The 20533-nt window shown below is 40.1% G+C and overlaps 1 protein-coding gene across 1 annotated transcript in view; it reads right to left on the bottom strand.

Moving 5' to 3' along the window:
- Positions 1-12988: 12988 nt before the first annotated feature.
- Positions 12989-20533, bottom strand: part of YPEL2 (yippee like 2) — a 113422-nt gene continuing 105877 nt past the window's right edge. Inside the window, exon 5 of the mRNA XM_077296170.1 lies at positions 12989-16281. Coding sequence (XP_077152285.1) covers positions 16192-16281 — 90 coding nt within the window. The 3' untranslated portion in view covers positions 12989-16191. The remainder of the gene's footprint in view (positions 16282-20533) is intronic.

Raw genomic sequence — 20533 nt, 5'->3', positions numbered from 1 at the left:
TCCTTTACCCCTTCTTCTGTTACTGTCGTATCTGTTAGAATCCCTGTTAGAATTCCTGTTGGGCCTTCTGCAGTTAGACCATGCTCTATTGGAGTCCCGTCTGTAGAAGGGTCTTCCTAGAAAAGGGAAGCGTTTCTTACTATTTTATTATTATTATTTATTTATATAGCACCATTAATTCCATGGTGCTGTACATCAGAAGGGGTTACATCAAAATACAAATATCACTTACAGTAAACAAAACTAACAACGACAAGCTGGTACAGAGGGAAGAGGACCCTGCCCTTGCGGGCTTACATTCTACAGGATTATGGGGAAGGAGACAGTAGGTCGAGGGTTGCAGTAGCTCCAATAGTGTTGAGGTGGCCGTGTGGTCTTTACAGGCTGTAAGCTTCTTTGAAGAGATGGGTTTTCAGGTTTCTTTTGAAGGATCCAAAAGTAGTGGATAACCGGATGTGTTGGGGCAGTGAATTCCAGAGGATGGGTGATATTCGGGAGAAGTCTTGGATGCGATTGGGTGAGGAGCGAATAAGCTACTATCTCCCGCTTTTTCTAACAGTTCATCCAGGACAGGTCCGAATAAATGAGCTCCTTCGCAGGGAATGCTACACAACTTTGTTCTGGCCTGCAAGTCCCCTGGCCAGCATTTTATCCATAGTGCTCTCCTGGCTGCGTTAGATAACGCTGAGGACCTGGCAGCCAATCTGACCGAGTCTGCTGACGCATCTGAGAGAAAAGCTGCAGCATCCTGTATTATAGGCATAGAGGCTAACATTTCAGATCTGGGGACTTTATCCCTGAGCTGATCTTCAAGGTGACCTAACCACACCATCAAGGATCGAGCTGTACAGGTGGCTGCTATAGCTGGTCTCAAGGATCCAGCCGAAGTCTCCCAGGCTCCCTTAAGGAAGCTATCAGCTTTCCTGTCTAATGGGTCCTTTAGGCTCCCCAGGTCGTCAAAAGGGAGAGATGTCTTCTTGCACGCTTTGGCGACTGCCGCATCTAGTTTCAGGACTTTATCCCAGGAGGATGAAGCCTCCTCCTCGAAGGGATATCTTCTTTTAAATGCAGGCGGAAGCGACCCCTTCCTCTCGGGCTTCTTCCATTCCTTTGAAATCAGCGTCTTAATCTTATTGACGACTGGAAAGGCCCTTCGAGATTTTCGCTCTATACCCCTGAACATAACGTCCTGAATGGAGCACTCCGACTGGGTGTCCTCTATCCCCATTGTACTGTTGACCATTTTAACCAGATGGTTAACTCTATCAAGGGACAGACAGGCCCGACTAGAGTCCAATTCCTCAGAGGAGGCAGATGATGGAAGGGACCCCGAGCTCAGCTCCCCCGAGTCTGATAACACTTCTGATACAGGGGATGACTTTTTAACCTCCGTTATACGAGACCTGGATCTCACAGAACTTCTAACTTCTTGTCTAACCATCTCCTTTATTGCAGAGGTCAGATCAGGAGCCTCTTCCTGCAGTAACTGTTGTATACAGGATTTGCATAATCTTTTTAAATGTCCATCCGGAAGCGGCTCTGCACACTGCCTATGTTTGGCCTTAGTTAGACACTTCCTCCCCTAGTAAGGAGAGAGGGAATATAAGGGGAACAATCCATCAATAAGTGAACTTTCACGGAGATCACTTACCCAGCCAGAAATGAGTGGTACCGTAGACGGGGGGTCCTTCGTAGCCGATGATTCCTTACGGCTTGAGGACTCTGGTCTTGGCTTCTGGGCCCCTTTAGCTCCACCAGTGCGGCTACTGCCACTAGACCGACGCTGGGAGCTTCTCCGAGGCTTTTCAGACTGAAGCTGCTGCTGCTGGCTGCTCTGAGTTCCTTCTGGCGACTCCATTATGGACCGAGTCAGGAACACTTAGCAGCCCATGTGCGCAGCTTTAAATAGAGCCTCCTCCATGCCCCCAGGGTACCGCCCCCGGATGGGGGTCAGCAGGGAGCTCCAGGCGCCGGTGACGATAGGAATATCGTTAGGGTCCGCTCCTCCGTGCTGTGGCGCCGCTGCCCACCGATTGGACCGACGGACCCCCCCCCGGGCCAGGCCCGCCCCAGACGCCGGGCGCCATCGGCCGGAAAACGGCGCTACTGCGCATGCGGCCGGCAAGCAGAGAAGCGGTCCAGGATGGCAGCAGACCCCCCGGATCGATATGGGCCCCCATCGCAGGGCACGGGCAGACCCAGAGGACCTGGCAGACGCAGCACCAAGCCCCCCACACAGCAGGTACAGCTGCGGCCACCATAGAAGTCAGCCTATAATGTAAGGCTGCTTCCTCCTGCTGACAGCTACACAGGCAGTCCCCCTGCCGTGTGGTGCATCCTGCCCCCTGATCAGGCCGAGGTAGGGGACCCCCGCTACCTGGATCGGCGTGTCAGGAGTGGGATCTTCATATCTTCGACCTTCTTCACCAGGCCTGCCTGAAGAGGTTCCGCTGTCAGGGACAGGAAACCAACTGATGTGGGAGAGAGGTACCGCCCTTTTATGTCTGTAGGTTTCCTGTCCCTGAAGGGCGGATCCCCTCTCTTTGTGCTGTCATGGCGACTGAATAATAGCTGCTAGGAAACCACTGCTAAGGACAGGCAACAAGCAGAAGAGACTTGTTTGGGCTAAAGAACACAAGGAATGGACATTAGACCAGTGGAAATCTGTGCTTTGGTCTGATGAGTCCAAATTTGAGATCTTTGGTTCCAACCACCGTGTCTTTGTGCAATGCAGAAAAGGTGAATGGATGGACTCTATATGCCTGGTTCCCACCATGAAGCATGGAGGAGGTGTGATGGTGTGGGGGAGCTTTGCTGGTGACATGGTGCCAGATGACCTGGCCGCCAGTCACCAGACCTGAACCCAATCGAGATGGTTTGGGGTGAGCTGTACCGCAGAGTGAAGGCAAAAGGGCCAACAAGTGCTAAGCATCTCTGGGATCTCCTCAAGATTGTTGGAAGACCATTCCCGGTGACTACCTCTTGAAGCTCATCAAGAGAATGCCAAGAGTGTGCAAAGCAGTCATCAAAGCAAAGGTGGCTACTTTGAAGAACCTAGAATATAAGACATATTTTCAGTTGTTTCACACTTTAAGTATATAATTAAAAAAGGGGTTAATTCGTAGTTTTGATGCCTTCAGTGTGAATTTACAATTTTCATAGTCATGAAAATACAGAAAAATCTTTAAATGAGAAGGTGTGTCCAAACTTTTGGTCTGTACTGTATATACACATACACACACTTTCAGACATTACATTTTTTGATCCCTTTCCATTCCGATTTTTGGGGGGCAAAAGGAACAAAAACCAGCAATTCAGGATTTTTTTTATGTCTTAATGTATTAATATGTATGTATGTATTAGTATATATGTATGTATTAAAAACAAACAAAAAAAAAAAAACATAAATCAGGTTCCTCGCATCATGTTCTCTCATACACTTTATGCAGTTAATAGCCCTCTGTGACTGTACTGCTACATACTTAGGCAGTTAAGTGGTTCATGCAGCTTTACATGAACACCCGAGCCTTACACTATGGCTGGTCCAAATAACTAAAGCAATTGTTACCATCCGCCCCTCGTGTCTCCCCTTTTCCTCATAGTTTGTAAGCTTGCGAGCACGGCCCTCATTCCTCCTGGTATCTGTTTTGAACTGTGATTTCTATTATGCTGTAATGTCTATTGTCTGTACAAGTCCCCTCTATAAGTTGTAAAGCGCTGCGGAATATGTTGGCGCTATATAAATTATTATTATTATTATTATGTCTTTCCACATGTGGTAAAATTGACAAGGCAGATTTATTCTTCGGTTTGGTACGATTATAGCGATACCACATTTACTTTTTTTAGGTTTTGGCGCTTTTCACAAAAATTATTTTATAGAGAAAAAAAAATGTTTGAATCACTTTATTCTGAGAGCAATAACTTATTTTTCCGCTGATTGAGCTATATGAGGGCTTGTTTTTTTTGCGGGACAAGATGTTTTCAGCAGTACCATGTTTATTAATATACGTCTTTTTGATCGCTTCTTATCACACTTTTTGTTTGGCGGTATGATAAACAAGGCAAAAAAAATACTTTATGGTGTTCACTAAAGGGGTTAACTAGTGGGACAGTTTTATAAGGTTGGATGTCCAGATGCGGCGATACCAAATGTGTGTACTTTTGTTTATATATACTGCTCTGGCAAAAATTATGAGACCACTGCAAAACGTTCAGTTTGTCTGATTTTTCTCTTTATAGCTATATTTTTGAGTAAAATGTAAATTGTTCTTTTATTCTATAAACTTCTGACAACGTCTCCGAACTTCCGGTTTTGATGTGGTGGTCTCAATTTTTGCAAGAGCTGTGTGGATGTATGTAGGTATGATATATTTAGATTTTTATTATGTTTTTCCAACTTTTTTTTTCTACTTTGTCCCACTACAGGACTTTCACTTTTTGCAGGCTGATCGCTTGTTTAGAATAGGGATGCAAGAGCATCCCTATGCAATGCAAGCTGTCAGCGCTGCACTGACGGTTTGGCTGTGTGCCCACATTGTGTTTATGCATTTCTGCCGCGCTTTTTGCCACAGCAGAAACGCTTAAAAAACGCATTCCCATGCAATCCTATGGGATTCCGCAGTTGCTGTGCCCATGCTGCGGATTGTCCCGCTGCAGAATCGCACAGCGGTAAAATCCGCAGCATGTTCATTATTTCTGCGGAATTGCGGTGATTCCGCAGCCATAGGATTGCATTGAAACGCTCACTTTACGCATGTGGCTATGCCCACCATGCGTAAAGTGAGCGCTTCATGTGCGGATGGTACCCGGGATTTGGAGGAGAGGAGACACTTCTCCAGGCCCTGGGGTCCATATTCATGTAAAAAAAAAAGAATAAAAAAAAAAAAAAAAAAAAAAAAAAAATAGGGATATACTTACCTTCCGATGGCCCCCGGAGTCCTCCCGGCTCTCAGCGGTGCACGCAGCGGCTTCCGTTCCCAGGGATGCATTGCGCGAATCACCTGAGAGGACGTCGCGGTCACGCGACTGTGAAGTCACAAAGGTCCTTCGCGCAAAGCATCCCTGGGAACAAAATGCACCAGGAGCGTCGCTGAGGAGAATGGGGGCCGTTAGAAGGTGAGAATAAAGATTTTTTTTTAATTATTTTTTATTTTATTTTACTATTGATGCTGCATATGTCAAAATCAGCTGACAGTTGGCGTTGATCAAGCAATCACAGCGTCTGAGTGTGCAATATCTCGTATATGTATACATCCATATAAAAAAAAAAAAAAACCTCACCCAGTCCCTGAAAAATGTTTTTTTTTTTTTTTTAAACAAACTTGAGATTTTAAATTTTTTTTTCACCCATTAAATTAAAAAAAGAACCTATACATATTTGTTATCTGCAAACTCAATGACCTGGAGAATCAAAAGGCATGCCAGTTTTAGCATTTTGTGAACATGGTATAAAAAAAACAAAACCGAACAATTGTGGAATTGCACTTTGTTTGCACAGTTCACCACACTTAAGATTTCCCCCCCCCCCCCCTTCCTTTTCCAGTACACTATATGGTAAAATCAAAAGCACACCTTGTCTCAAAAACTAAGCCCTCACATACCCTTACTCATGGAAATACAACAAAAAGTTAATGGATCTCGGAAGAAGTGGAGCAAAAAATGAAAACTCAAAAACTGAAAAATCTCAAGGTTGTGAAGCAGTTTAAATTGCCAACCAGCCCCTGTGTGCTTTTAGTCTTCTAAATATACTATGTGCATACATCTCAATAATAGTGGAATTTTCTTACAGGCATTTCTGCTGTTGTGAATGCTATATAATTGCTAAAAGCAATTGAATAACCAAGAAGCTTTAATATTTGAAAACTTTATTTTTTTTTCAAATGAGCACCAACACATTGAAAATGACAGAAATAATGCACTTTCCTCTAATACTGAAAAACTATGTACATTTACACAAAACATGAAGACAAAACAATTACATTTATACAAACAAAAAATATATGACCTGAAACTCATAAAAAGCCAAAAATAAGAATGAGACATTTTGTAAACACAAAAGCAATACACACAGGTATTTAACTCTTATTTCTTGTAAGATAGAATATGGATTTCTCTTTACTTCACAACTGAATTACATTTGTAAAGAAGTTTTACAGGGAAGATAGATTCCACATTGATTTGCTACATGCAATGCAGAGCCTCACAAATCCCCTTCATAGCAGACTTTAGAAACCACACAATGCTTAAAGAAACGCATTCATTTCAACGCTCGTTGCTTCCTCAAATGTCCATTCATAGCAAACTTTACAATCTTCTTGATTATATTACAGAGGAGCAGTACAGATCTGAGAAAAGAGAATATATAGCAGAAAATGGACACATTGGAAATATTAATCCATTGACGGACATTTTTGGTTTCCAAGGCATCCTTTTGTGCTTGACATTAGAAAAGCCAAATAACATCCACCACTCTTGGTGCTATATATAATGCTGGGTTTACATGCAGGATGGATTGAGTCATACAAAAGTTTAGTCGAAGTGGGAAAAGATGGTTCCAATTTTTAAATCATATTTGTCTCCCTTGCCAAAACCTGTGTACAAATGAAGCATGACTTTCATAGCAGTCAACACAGGCGTATAAATGTCCATTCCCCAGCCACAAGAAAGGTGGTGATCAATTTGCTGAGACTTTGTACGATTCAAGTCTACCCTATTGCAAGTAGATCTTTTCCCAGAGATATAGAGAAAATATATATATATATATATATATATATATATATATATATATATATATATATATATATATATATATATATATATATATATATATATATATATATATATTTATTTTTTTTTTAGGCTAATGGTATCAAATATGGAGTTTGTCGTTATTCCGCTTCTCGTTTTAATGTAAAATACTCAGACTCCTTGAGTCTGCAGTCTTAATGACAGCCTGCAACGGATCTGTAAATTGACTGCTGTCCTGCACATCTATGTCTGAATGCTCCCCTAACCAAAAGGTATTGCCTGCAATTATAACATTAGGAAACTGTTTCTGCAATTTACAAATATACATTACATTTTTTTTACTCAACCAGATTATGTAAGCTCGTCTGTAGCCTTATGGCTTTCAGAAAGGAAATTTATCTAAATTCAGAGACTTACACTTAAGCTTTGTCGAGTTAGAACAAGTGTGCAAGATAATTTCTCCTACAAATATATGATCTATACATAATTTACTACAATTTGGGTTGCAAGTTACACCTGTTGTGTGTAATATGTAGTCTTAGCAGCATTACATGGTAACACAGAAAATAAAGATCTCATCTCCTCTAAAGCTCAGTAAATTGACACAAATTTAACTTTGGTTAAGACACCCACAATTAGCAAAGAAAAAAGTGGAAAGAAAAGTGGGCAAAAGAACTTCATAAAAAGAATGTGATGGAAAGAAAAAAACAAACATCATAACCAAGCAAAAAAGTATTAGTAGTTCAGGAAGTCCAATCTGCGATACGAGGGAAAAGTCAAGGTCCTCATTTATTTTTCAGAAATATTGGTTCTCGTTTCAGGCCTTGGAAACTTCGTGCGATATTACAACTGAAACTTATCTGAACACACTTTGTCCTACTGGTCCAATAAGTAATTGAAAGAAACCTGACAAAACTTGAATTACAAATCAACGGCTCATTTACAACCAGGACCTAATCTACATATATCAGTCTACCCTCGTGACACTGTACCATCTTTGGAAAAAGTTTGTACAAGTAACAAAAAATGAATAAGGGATCTGTTTACTAAAAAGTGATGAGTAAAGGTTTTCAATCCAGCAAAGAAAATTAAAATCCATTTTTGTTGTAGCTTTTAATTCGCTTTGCTGTATTGGGAAAAAAACAAAAACACACCCTTTTTCTCAAATATCTTTTTGAACAACGCTGCTTGATACTTCACAAGCCTGATCCGTGCTCAGTGGACTGCATTGCCCAGGGACCAGATTACACATACATGTAAGAAAGTTTGTGGATACAGCTCATTTCATCTGATATATCATCTGTCTACTTAGTCTAACATGCCATATGGGGAGTGGACATTTCATTGGTGCATTCTATGCAGCCGCACAGTGGCCCCAATTGGTCAGGGGGCCCATTTCTACCTCCAAAGCAGGTGTAATTGTGCATTATTAAGAGCTCTGCGGCTGCAAAGGGTCCATATATTGTTCTTGCACATGGGCCCTCTTCTGCATGTCTGCCATATGTAGGATTCTGGGTTCCACCATGGCCCTGTATATCACAGAATTTCCTTTTGTATTGGTTACTTACTGTAGTTAAGAGATAGTAAATAAAACATATCTAAGGTACAGTTCACACAATGCACCTGTGGTGCATTTTTGAAATCTGCAACAAGTCAATTTGCACTTGCTTGTATGCTGGGTCAAGTGTGTGCGTGTATTTTCAATTGCATTAGTTGTGGAATATCTGCAGGTAAAAAAAAGTATAATGTTTTTACTGCATTTCTGCTGCACATGGCTGTATTACATAAAGTTGTCAAAACCAAATACCAATAAGTATCACAAAACAGCTAAATTTAAAACATGAAATACAAAAAAGTAGATTATAAACTGCAGCATCAAAAATTTGATAACACTTGTACAGAAAATAAACACAATGAAAAAGAAAAAAAGATTACAAGTAATCTAATTTATCCAGAAGTTGCAGAAATGCTGCAGAACATCTGCAATATCAAAATCTCACAAAATACTCATGGTGGAAAGTAGCCTAAAACACCCAAAGGAACAGGTTAAAGAAAATGACCTTATTTAATGGTGTATGGTGATTTTTTAATGTGATTTTTCGCATTGTACATCTTCTGCAAAACGCTCACATTCTTGAGTTTCCTCTGCCCTTCTGCTACCGATTGACGGTTTTTGCTCTATACTAAGCATGCGGAGGGAGCCGACAACTCATGAACATTGAGGACTATGAAATGCATGTACATAATTGAAAGGACTATAGAGCTCAGCTCAAAGCAGAAAGTGTGATTTTATGAAAACTACACCAATAAAATCCTACAAACTAAATGAATCAGGGTCAGTGTTATGCTTTGTGTTACCCCCAGATTGGGCAGCCTAAACCTGGTGACAGATTTGCTTTAAAATGACACTGAATACCATAATAGAATGTGAAAGAAATATAGATACTTGTAATAGTACAAGAATGTAATAGTACAAGAATGTAATAGTACTATAGAAGGAGGAGACTTGTAATCGTACTCTGGCAATCTCAGTATACTGCCTCAAATTTAGCTTCAGCTAAGATCTTTATTCAATCAAACCAGCTAGGTTGCAGCCTCATAGCAAAAGTGGAAATCAGCTGATTTTTTGGCATCCAGGTTACAATCTCAGAAAGACCTTTAAATATTTTTACAGTCAGCATATAATTAAGTATTTTTATCCTTCCTGCTTTAATTATTGTGGACAACGAGGATCCATATGTGCAGTCGCATCCTACATTTATACTTGGCATTATATTGTCACTACTCAGAAGGAAAAAAAAAACCCACCACAACACAACTGAGGCAATTTAAGTGGGTAAATAAAAAAAATTGAATGCATTTTGCCTACTAAATAGAATGATATCCTTACATGCATTGTCCTTTACCATGGAACTCTGGAAGTGAGGCTGTTTGAGTTATTGTACCCACTTGTTTAACAACTATTGGGTATCATGCTGATGTCCGTTTTCTATTTGACTGGTATAGTGAAACACTTCAGATCCCTTGTTTCTCTTCAAACAGAATTCAGAATTTATGGCCATTATATTTGGGGGTCAGTACGTATGCATCATATGCAACTCTCTGGAAGTATGCTTCAGGCAATTTATTGTTGAATGCAATATGTATGTAACGGACTGGAGCTCTGCATCAAAATAAATTCTCTAAAGAAAATTAGGGAAAAGGGTCAGTCCAATTAAATAAAAAAAAGCTCAATTTCAAGTTTCTCCTATAGAGTTTCTATGTTTGTCTGATCTATGTAATATGAAAGACTTGATACACAGTACTAATTACAAATAACCCTTCCTGGTCTCAATGTAACTATTAAACTGTCAAAACAATTTAAGTCAACTACTTTATAAAAATCCCTGAACTACACTGTATATGCTGGTCTTTTCAGTTTTATGCCATATCAATATATTGCAGAGATTGACATTTGCTCCTTTTGGAGTGCAGTGTGAAGTCTGTTTTTTAGTGCAGATGGGCATTTCTTCACAGCCTTCGGGGGTTTTGAGGGCTAAATCACGACAGTCTGAGACTACTAGAATGCTTGATCAACTGTTGAACTGTGATTGGCAGTGTCTGGGGGGGTAGTGAGAGCACATACCCCCCCCAGAGAGGACTCTGAGGAAACACCTAGTTGCACTACAAGCAAAGATTTCACATACTGCACTCCAAAAGAGACAATGTGAATATCTCTAATGGAGCAATACAGCACAAAATGAAAAAAAAAAAAAAAAAGACAATCAAAAGCTAAGGAATTTTTACAACATTTATTTATTTATTTTTTATAGCAAACGACAAGTCCTCTTTAAAACAAACCCTCCGATGAACTTTTTTTGAGCTAAATCTGTGTATGTGTGTTAGTGTGCTAATATACTCCCCCACTGCAGTCTTCTCCTGCATTCAGTGCCGCTCTGTTCATTTTCTAAGTGAACTCAGATTATCTGGCTCGCTCGGACCTCTGTGTGCAAGAAAGAAATCTATTTTACAAAGTAAGTCTATGGAGCTTCGGGCTGACGCTCCATAGGCTTACATTGTAAAAGCCACTTCCAGGTCACGCAGAGCGCAGTGTGACCCTGAGAGTGTGAAAGTCGGTGACATCATTCAGAAGAGGTCTGGAAAATTGGGAAAAAATAAAAAATAAATAAATAAATAAATAAAAATCGGCGAATGCTCAAGGGTTAGGTGAGTATAAACACACTGACTGTACACTAAATACATTAATACACATATACACATGATTGGGAAGAAAATTTTTTTTAAAGGGAGGGCTTTTGTAAAGGCATTCAGACTAATGAGCCAGTGAAATAGACAAACATATTGCTCTCTTGGCAGGTTTACTGCATGGGTGTCTGGTTGAGTGTTGACTCCATATTAGCTGACTTAGATGAGTGCCAACCTGTGGTACTGTGTATATATTTCTGGGTCTTCAAAGAAGGTTCAGAAAAGCAGATTTTATACTCCCTATAAAAAAGCCCATTTACACAAACTGATAATTGGCTGAATCAGTGTTTGCAAAAATGCTTGTTCCGTACTACTGTCCCATGTAAACATGGCATCGACCAAGCAAATGGCTAAAAAAAATAAAATATAACGGTAGCTAGCACATCTATGCAAACAAGAAATGTTTAATGACAACATGTAAATGGTATAGGGACACAAAGATTATGTGGACAATCATGATAGCCCATGTAAATAAAAGACCCATGAAAACTAGAAATCAGCCCATGTAATATAACCCAAGTTCCAGCACAGTGTGGCAAGGTAAGCATTTCTTCTAATGTGACCCGGACCCATATTTAGACAACTGAGATTTGCTGACAAAGGCGTCAGACCACTCCTCAGTAAATGCAACATAATAATCTTCCCACCACCTACTGCCTAGCAAGCAACAATGTCAATTTCACCAACATCGGTGTCATGTTTGAAATTTGCATGTATCCAAAACAGCTTAAACACAGTGGTAGGAAAGAAAAAAATGTTCTTGACGAGAACTTGTCACTGACAAATACGGACATCAGTAGGGTACCTGAGAGTTATACTACCGGCTACAATTTAAATTAAACAGTCACTCTGTCCGAAAAGAGGGTTGAAAATAAAAAGATTACCTGGTTCTGCAGTCACAAGAGCTCTATCGCTGTGAAGTATCATGTGGCAGCAGAAAATCATATACATGTTAACCATCTTTAACAAACGATCAGCCACACTCAGCGCACATATATATATTTGCATTAACATCCATGTATTCAATAGGAAATTAAATTCCAGCTCGCCGTATGGGCAATAAATTGGTGGGCCATACTAGAAATCAATATAGAACAAATATACCTTAAAAAAAAAAAAAAAAAAAAGTATAACCACAGAAGATACAGGTAGCATTTAAATAAAATGTAAATCTTTAGTATATTAAAGGTAGTTAATTACATGAATTCACACACGGTGGCGACAAATATGAGGAGATATGTATTTGTGCATATATTAGAATATTTGTCATTTTAAATAACTACTAGTGATGAGTGAGTGTACTCGTTGCTCATGTTTTCCCAAGCACGCCCGGTTGGTCTCCCAGTATTTGTAACTGCTCAGAGATTTAGTTTTTGTTGACGCAGCTGCATGATTTACAGCTACTACCCAGCCTGAGTACATGTGGGGGTTACCTGGTTGCTAGGGAATCCCCACATGTATTCAAGCTGTCTATCATCTGTAATTTATACAGCTGTGGGGACAAAAACTAAATCTCTGAACACTAACAAATACTCCGAGACCACCCGAGCATGCTTGGGAAAACCCGAGCAACGAGTATACTCGCTCATCACTAATAACTACATATGGGACCAATTAATATAGTGAAAATAAGTGGATCAACAACAAAAATTATATATTAGTATTTCACATCATAAGTACCATAATAAATTACATTATGTATATACACACACAGACTAGCAGAATAATTGTAAAATGCAATTATATAGTATCCATATATTTAAGCAGTGAAACTTGCTGGATTATTAAAGTGATATTGAATAAAGGCTAACCTCTTTGAATGGTGCCAGGTTCTGACGCGCGTCTCGGCATCTGCCTTTGTCAGGGAAAAAGGCAGACATCAAAACTCGCTTGTATATATACATAACAATCATTTATTTTAGTGCATGGTGCCTATGATGTGAAATTTTATATATATATATATAATATATATATATATATATATACACACACACACATACATACACACACACACACATATACATACACACACACCTGCACTATGCTAATTGTTCTCATATGTAGTTATTTATAATGAATTGTGCATATATATCTACATATATGCATACACTCTCCTACTGCTTGTCACCACCTTCAGTGAATTCATGTAATTAACTTAATATCATAAAGATTTAAATTTTATTTAAATTACTTCTACCTTCTGCGATTATACTTTATGTGAATTGGTGCTATATGTCCTTCGTCTTACAGATTTGTCTTTGGACATGATCCATACACAGCTACGCTGCGGGCAATCAGCTCATCACTGCAGCGTACACAGATACAAAGTGAACTCCTCAGTTAATCTCTGTAAATTAAGATTGTCATTATGGCATATATTGTGACATGCAATCAGAATGCGAGCCAAACATCCCATATCATGTTCCAAAAACAGCCAGTCCAACTTCACCAAACAATGGCGATCCTGCATCAGTGTGTGCCAGCTACGGCTAGGGTAAAGATGGAAAACTTCTACTGTATTGTTTGGACTTCTCAAATTTTTGGCAATAAACTATGCATGATCTAGAACTTTGGCAGTGATACTACAGATGGCATCCTAAAGTTTTGAAGGAGTCAAAATAATAGACTAAAATCTATCACATGATGGTCCTGCTGGGATTAGGATTTTATGATGGAAGTAAACCTTAAGATGCAAAACTGCATAAAGCAAAAAACATTGGGTGTAACTGTATAATTACGGCCTTAGCTTTGCTGGCAGATATAACCCCCTAAGGACACGCTTTACCAAAGCTCGTGAAGGTTGGATGCTGCTGAGAATTACTGTAGCTTCTAGAAACTATCCCTGTAACAAACAATTTTAATCATCTTAAGTATGCAGGAAGAAAAACCTTTTAGATATAATTCCCTGTAAAGATCACAGTTTTAAAGAGTATGTAAATTTTTTTTAAGCTATGTGATAAGTGTTTAAATGCCTTGCAGATTGGTGTGGTCTCAGGACCCATATCCCCACCAATCACTCAAAACACTCTGATGTGTGCTGCCCATGAAGCAGTAGAGCTCTGTTCTTGCATAGGCTCAATAGAAGATCTATGAGCCTGTATTCCAGAGTGTTTTGAGTGATTAGTGGGATTCTCAGGGCCCAGATCCCTACCGATCTTGCAGGGCATTTCAGTGTTCATGGCATAGTTAAAAACATAAATAAAGTGTACTTGCCCTTTAACTATATGGGTTGCACCAAAAGTCTAAGAAGTGAGAATGATAAAAACGGTTTAACTACTTAACCATTATTTATTGCTTAACTTGCATCAGGCTGTGGGAAAATGCACAATACCAATTCCCAGTTTACCAAGACATTCAAGCCACAAACACCACACCATATAATTCATGATGGGCAATGGCAGGTTCATCATTGTATATCAATGTTAAGAATTAAGGGGTGGGAGATTTTTATGTGAAATGTGGTATATGAGGATTTGGATTGGTATTATTACAATCGCTTGGGAAGTCTATGTAAAGAAAATGATAGGACTGTTATTGGTATTGGAAAAGAAAGTGTCAATGTGACATTACATTAAAGCTTATGATACATACAACAGTGAAGTGTGTACATTCTACACAAGTATCTGCATGAAGGTATACAGATGTGACATTTCTGCTACAGAACTTTCCTACTACAAAGTCCATTTATGATACATATCTAGTGCGATAAAATAAAAATATACCGTATATGCTTTGGTTTACCTTCTCATCTTAATCTCCACTGAAAAAGTGCATCTAACTGAAATAAAAAAGAAGGGATTTGTACCAAAAGTATTAACATTTATAGCCACAAAGTTTCAGGTAGACTGGAGAGAACATTCCTAAAGGCATGTGTATGTATGCAAGTCAGGGAGAATGCTGGCAGGAAAACCATATGGAGGGTTCAAAATGACCTCTGTGAGCAAACAATAAGGGAGGGGATCAATGATGTGCCCTCCTACAATACTCAGACACAGATTTCTATTATGGTCTTGACAATCCTTCTCCGATTGTTAAAATTAAAGTATAACAATGCAATGTATATGCCCAGTGGTTACAAGGCATCCTTAAGAACAAAAATTAACTTTATTTCAGCCTAAAGAAAAAAGTGAAATAATTTCAAATGGGGGGGGATTGGCTACAAAGTAAAAATATAATCCTAAAACATAAGGACCGAGAATGATTCCCAATATTCCAATGACACATTTGGGCTCTAGATGGAAATGGGATATACAGGCTGTCGTTCCTCTTCTTTGTTATCTTCACAGCAGAAGAGAATTTTTTTTTTCAGTTTGTAAGGAACAATTGGTGGCAATATGATGCGTTACCAAGCTATTCCCTGTTTCTGGTCAACACTTTCATGAGGCAGTGTTAGCACAGATGAAAACATTATCAGCAATTTCAAGTGTTGTACATAGGCTGTGATGTACAAAATTCATAGTGCAAAGTACAATGGGGAATCAGAGTGTAATAGATATATACCATTTGCTTGGTCAGTTAATTTTAAGTATTCAGGTCAAATAAACAGTCATCATAACGCATCGATAAAGTAGATCAATTGATCAAATAAGGTTGCACCCATTGCCTGCTATAACAGGATAGCCACCAATTCTGTTTCATTCAGGACTTATCTATTTTTGGGCCTTTTTTGGTTTTGTTCAAGGTTTAAGCTACCAACACATTTTCCCTACAATAACCCTACACATTCTCTGAAAGAAACCAGTGAGGTATTTTCCTCTAGTCGGATCCAGGTTTTGGACCTCTAAACGCAGGACATTTTCATCTCCATCATATGTCCCTCCCTCTATTCATGAGCTACACCTCCTTCCTGCTCTACAAAGTGACCCCCGGTGTGCCACTTTTTGTACATCATGTTGCACACAGCTTTAAATCAACTCTAAGAGTAAAAGAAGTGACTGGGCTATGAGGCTCCTGATGCTTTCATTAGCCAACTCTACAAAAGAGCATGAGGCCGAGGGCAACTCACAAAGGGGATACAAAGCAAAGAGACAGAGTGTCAGAAATTTAGAGGCCATTCACCGAGAATGATGGATTAAGGGTGAGAGGATGCTCCATGCGGCACAGCCTCAGAATCATATGAAACCAAGCACTCAGTTACTCGCTCATTCTAAGGATAACATGGTCAGCTGGATGGTCTTCAGATTTATCACCATCTCTTCAATCCCAGCCATTATCCTTGATCATGTGAGCTAATTCAATGATGTATTTTCCTTCTTTATACTTCTGGCTGCTTTCAAAAGCATGTTCCTACAAAAGAAAGAGAAAAGTGGAGTTAATGGCCTGTATTGTAGAGCCTGCACTGTTCCATTTCATTTTCCCCCTCACACTTCTATAAAAAAGCCAAAATAATTTGTCACCAGGTTTTTGCCACTAAATATGAGAGCAACATAGCGTAGAAACAGAGACTTTGAGTCCAGAGATAGGTCAACTTGCTGGGCTGCTTTCTGTAGTTTGTGAAAAAATTACTAATAAAGTACACTAGCGCCCATGGAGATAGTTGGAAAAGTTTTCTAAAAGCTGCTTGGTAGATCTACGGGTCTTGTGTGATGGCCCCTGAGCGAGAATAGCTTAAACTAGGAGAAATATGCTGTCGGGTTGACATAATTGCTCTCTTTTTTTTCTTCAATCTAAGTGAAAGAACATACACAAATGAGTACATAAATAATTCACTTCTATACAGTACGTGGTTAAAAATATTGTAATTGTACAATGTAAATGTACTTGCTGCACAGCCAGATAGCCAAAACAGTACACAGAGGTATTTGAACAATAGTTCTTCCGCATCCGCCCGCGTGGTTACCAGGATCGTTACCGGCCCGAGTGCCCTGATTCAAAACACAGCACTGGAGTCCCTAGCCTCACGCTCCGAAACAGCACTTCAAGACAGGACTGGGCAGTATAAAGCTGGGTGCTCCGGAACGTGTACAGTGGAATCGGCACCCTGCATCCTATTGCAAAGGACTTACTGTGGGAGCAAGTGGATCAGCCCTACTGTATGCACACACAAACTATTGTTCATATACTGCCGTATACAGTATTAACTACATTTACATGGTCCAATTTCACCATTTTAAACCACATACAAAAATGAACAGATAAATAGCTCACTTTTTATATGTTCCGTCACTAATTGTGCTCCACTTTCCCCAGTCAGCACAGCAGCATCATATACAAATCAGTGTTTTATCAGCAGAAGATTATCACTTGAGGACTAGTACATGTGTCTTAATGTAGTTCTCCATATTCATGAGCTCCATATAACACCACCACTGAGTGATCGTTGTACACATGTAGAAAGCTGCCAATCCACGATGGGGGCAGGGTTATACAGAGCTCATGAATATGGAGGACTACATGACAGCTGGTGTACTAGTCACTAGTGACATTCTGTTGATAAAACTGCAATTTTATAAAAACTGCAGCAAGTAGCCCAGGATACGACATCGCTGGAATCAGCATCTGTCACTGCCACATGCTGATCTCCGATGGGATAGAAAATGGTCGTGACAGATTTCCTGCAATAATGGGGTAACTGAGCCAGTCATTTGTGGACTGCATTGATCAGACCGGTCTTATTGCATACAAATTCCTATAGAAAAATAAGCGCTAACAACTCATAACTAGCCCAGAAAGATACAGATAGTACAGAAGGTTTCAATGCTGTGATGGGGATGAAGTGACTGATTTAACGGAATATTTTCGGTCTTCATCATATAGAGCAATGTTTGACTATAAAAACAGATTTAAAGGAATCTGGAATGCCAATCAGACAACAAAATGACCATTCAATTCTATCTTTTTAATTTATCATTTTAGAACAGTCCTGGCACACTTCACAAGACGACAAGTTCACCTTCATTCAGCTAATTAAGCCAAATAGAGTAGCCAGTCTTTGTTCATCTTTGTAAGTAGACAGCCAAAATATACCACAAGCCTAGACATTGCCTTGAGTTAAACATTTGACATTTTGACAGACTAGTGAGGGTACATGTATAGTTATGGTCATTTGGCGGTTGTAGCAAATGAAAATTGTGTACATACTGTACATATTTTGTACCCAACTGTAGCACAATTCCTACATATTATACCACACCAACAGGCAGATCCTGAGAATTAACCCCGTATAAGGAGACCTTTTGTTTAATACTTTATAATTGGATCAAGATGGTCAATGCAACAGATTAAAGCATTTGTCTACCACAGAGAGGGATCAACTTTCATCACTTGAAGGCTCATCAGTGATTCAAGAATATATTTTGGAATCAGTAGTGCAGAATGTGCATGATTAACATAAATAATAAAATGTCCAGATTTTCTTGAAATGACACCTACAAAATGTGTGTGTGTGTGTGTGTGTGTGTGTGTGTGTGTGTGTGTGTGTGTGTGTGTGTGTGTGTGAGAGATGCTGCAGATTAATTCTGCTCAATTGGGACTATTAGGACTGAAAGGAGAAAAAAAGGGGGCATTTATCAGATCTAAAAATACAAAAAAAGGAGCAATACAAATGTTTGGCAAGGTACTGCAAACATGCGTAAAAAATTTTAGGCTCATCACTTCTGCCTCACTGCAGAGTTCTCATTCAAAAATTATCAAATCAATAAAATTCAATACATTGCTAAGAAAGAAAAAAAAGAAACCCTCCCAATGCTACCAAGGTTAAAGCTCAGAAGCCTAATGTGAAATTATATTCTCTCTAGAGAGTCATATGTAGCTGGTGTACTGATAAAAACAATCTTCCAGGGAAGCTAAATATAGTGCAAGCATCCAGTATGCCCTACATGAATCAGTGCAAACAAGCCCTGCCTTTATCAGCAATAACAGACAGCTGCCAGAGTGCAGGAAAAAGCTGGCAAAACACTTGGCCATCGCAAGTTCTTCTGCTCAGATTAGTATAGTACATATTTCCGGTTACCAAAGTATAGTCACACAGAGGAAGAGGACACGAATTCAGGATAAGGATTGTGTGACAGATAGTTTATAGATGTGGTTCAAATCCCTAGAATGGACTTCAAGGTACACCATAAGCATTTAATAGAAGGTTTATTAGAATCAGAGACAGATTATGCAAATGATACTTGGATCAAACTTTGTCAGAGTTTCAGCCGAGTGTCAGTGCTTAGTGCTCCGATCCTCTCGCATGATAGAATCATAGCACAGGTGCGGAGGAGATGGAGAAAGTAATTTTTCCATCTCCTCCCATCTGCAGTAAATCAGACTGCACTAGGTTGACATCAGAATGCAGTCCGATGTTTCACACACACACACCCATAGACTTGTATAGGCGAGAGTGATCAGATTTTCAGATGCAATCGAAGAATGCTGCGATGATTTTCTCATGCAAAATAGACATCAGAAAAACAATTGCAGATCTGTGCTGCCCCATAGCACTCAGCCACGTTATATGCTTGTGTGAGTGAGCCATAAAGGGGTTGTCCAACTGAAACAAATTATCACCTGTTCATAGGATACGTGATAACCTACTGATCAATAGGTGTTCCACCACTGTGACCTGGACAGATCTATTATATAATTGTCTAAGGGTCACTTCCATCTTTCTGTCTGTCCTTCTGTCTGTCACTGATATTCATTGGTCGCGGCCTGTGTCTGTCATGGAATCCAAGTCGCTGATTGGTCTCGCCAGCTGCCTGTCATGGCTGCCGCGACCAATCAACGACGGCCACAGTCTGATTAGTCCCTCCCTACTCCCCTGCAGTCAGTGCCCGGCGCCCGCTCCATACTCCCCTCCAGTCACCGCTCACACAGGGTTAATGCCAGCGGTAACGGACCACGTTATGCCGCGGGTAACTCACTCCGTTACTGCCCCCTATGCAGCATCAATAGTAAAAAGATCTAATGTTAAAAATTAATTAAAAAAAAAAAAAAAGATATCATTATATACTCACCTTCCGCCACCGCCTTTCCCGCTCCTCGCGACGCTCCGGTGACGGCTCCATGCTAGCGGCAGGTTCCGGTGCCAAGGATGGTATCCGAGAAGGGCCTGCCATGACATCACGGTCATGTGACCGCGAAGTCATCACAGGTCCTGCGAGAAGGACCTTCCATGACATCACAGTCATGTGACCGCGACGTAATCACAGGTCCTGCGCTCATACCAACCCTGGGACCGGAAGCTGCCGCATGCACCGCAAACAGGGCCAGGACTACAACGGGCCTTCGGAAGGTGAGTATATGTTTCTTTTAAGTCTGTATACTACGTGGCTCTGTGCCGTATACTACGTGGCTGGCCAATATACTACGTGGCTGGCCAATATACTACGTGGCTGGCCAATATACTACGTGGCTGGCCAATATACTACGTGACTGGGCAATATACTACGTGGACATGCATATTCTAGAATACCCGATGCGTTAGAATCGGGCCACCATCTAGTTTAACATGATTATTAAGGTTGAAGGAAGACTAAGTTCATTTAGTTCAACCTATAGCCTAACCTAACATGCTCTAACATGTTGATCCAGAGGAAGGCAAAAAAAACCC

This window comes from Ranitomeya variabilis, chromosome 3, assembly GCF_051348905.1.
Source record: "Ranitomeya variabilis isolate aRanVar5 chromosome 3, aRanVar5.hap1, whole genome shotgun sequence".
Classification (NCBI taxonomy): Eukaryota; Metazoa; Chordata; class Amphibia; order Anura; family Dendrobatidae; genus Ranitomeya; species Ranitomeya variabilis.
Note: the sequence above shows the minus strand (reverse complement) of the source record. Positions and strands in the feature narration are given on the sequence as shown.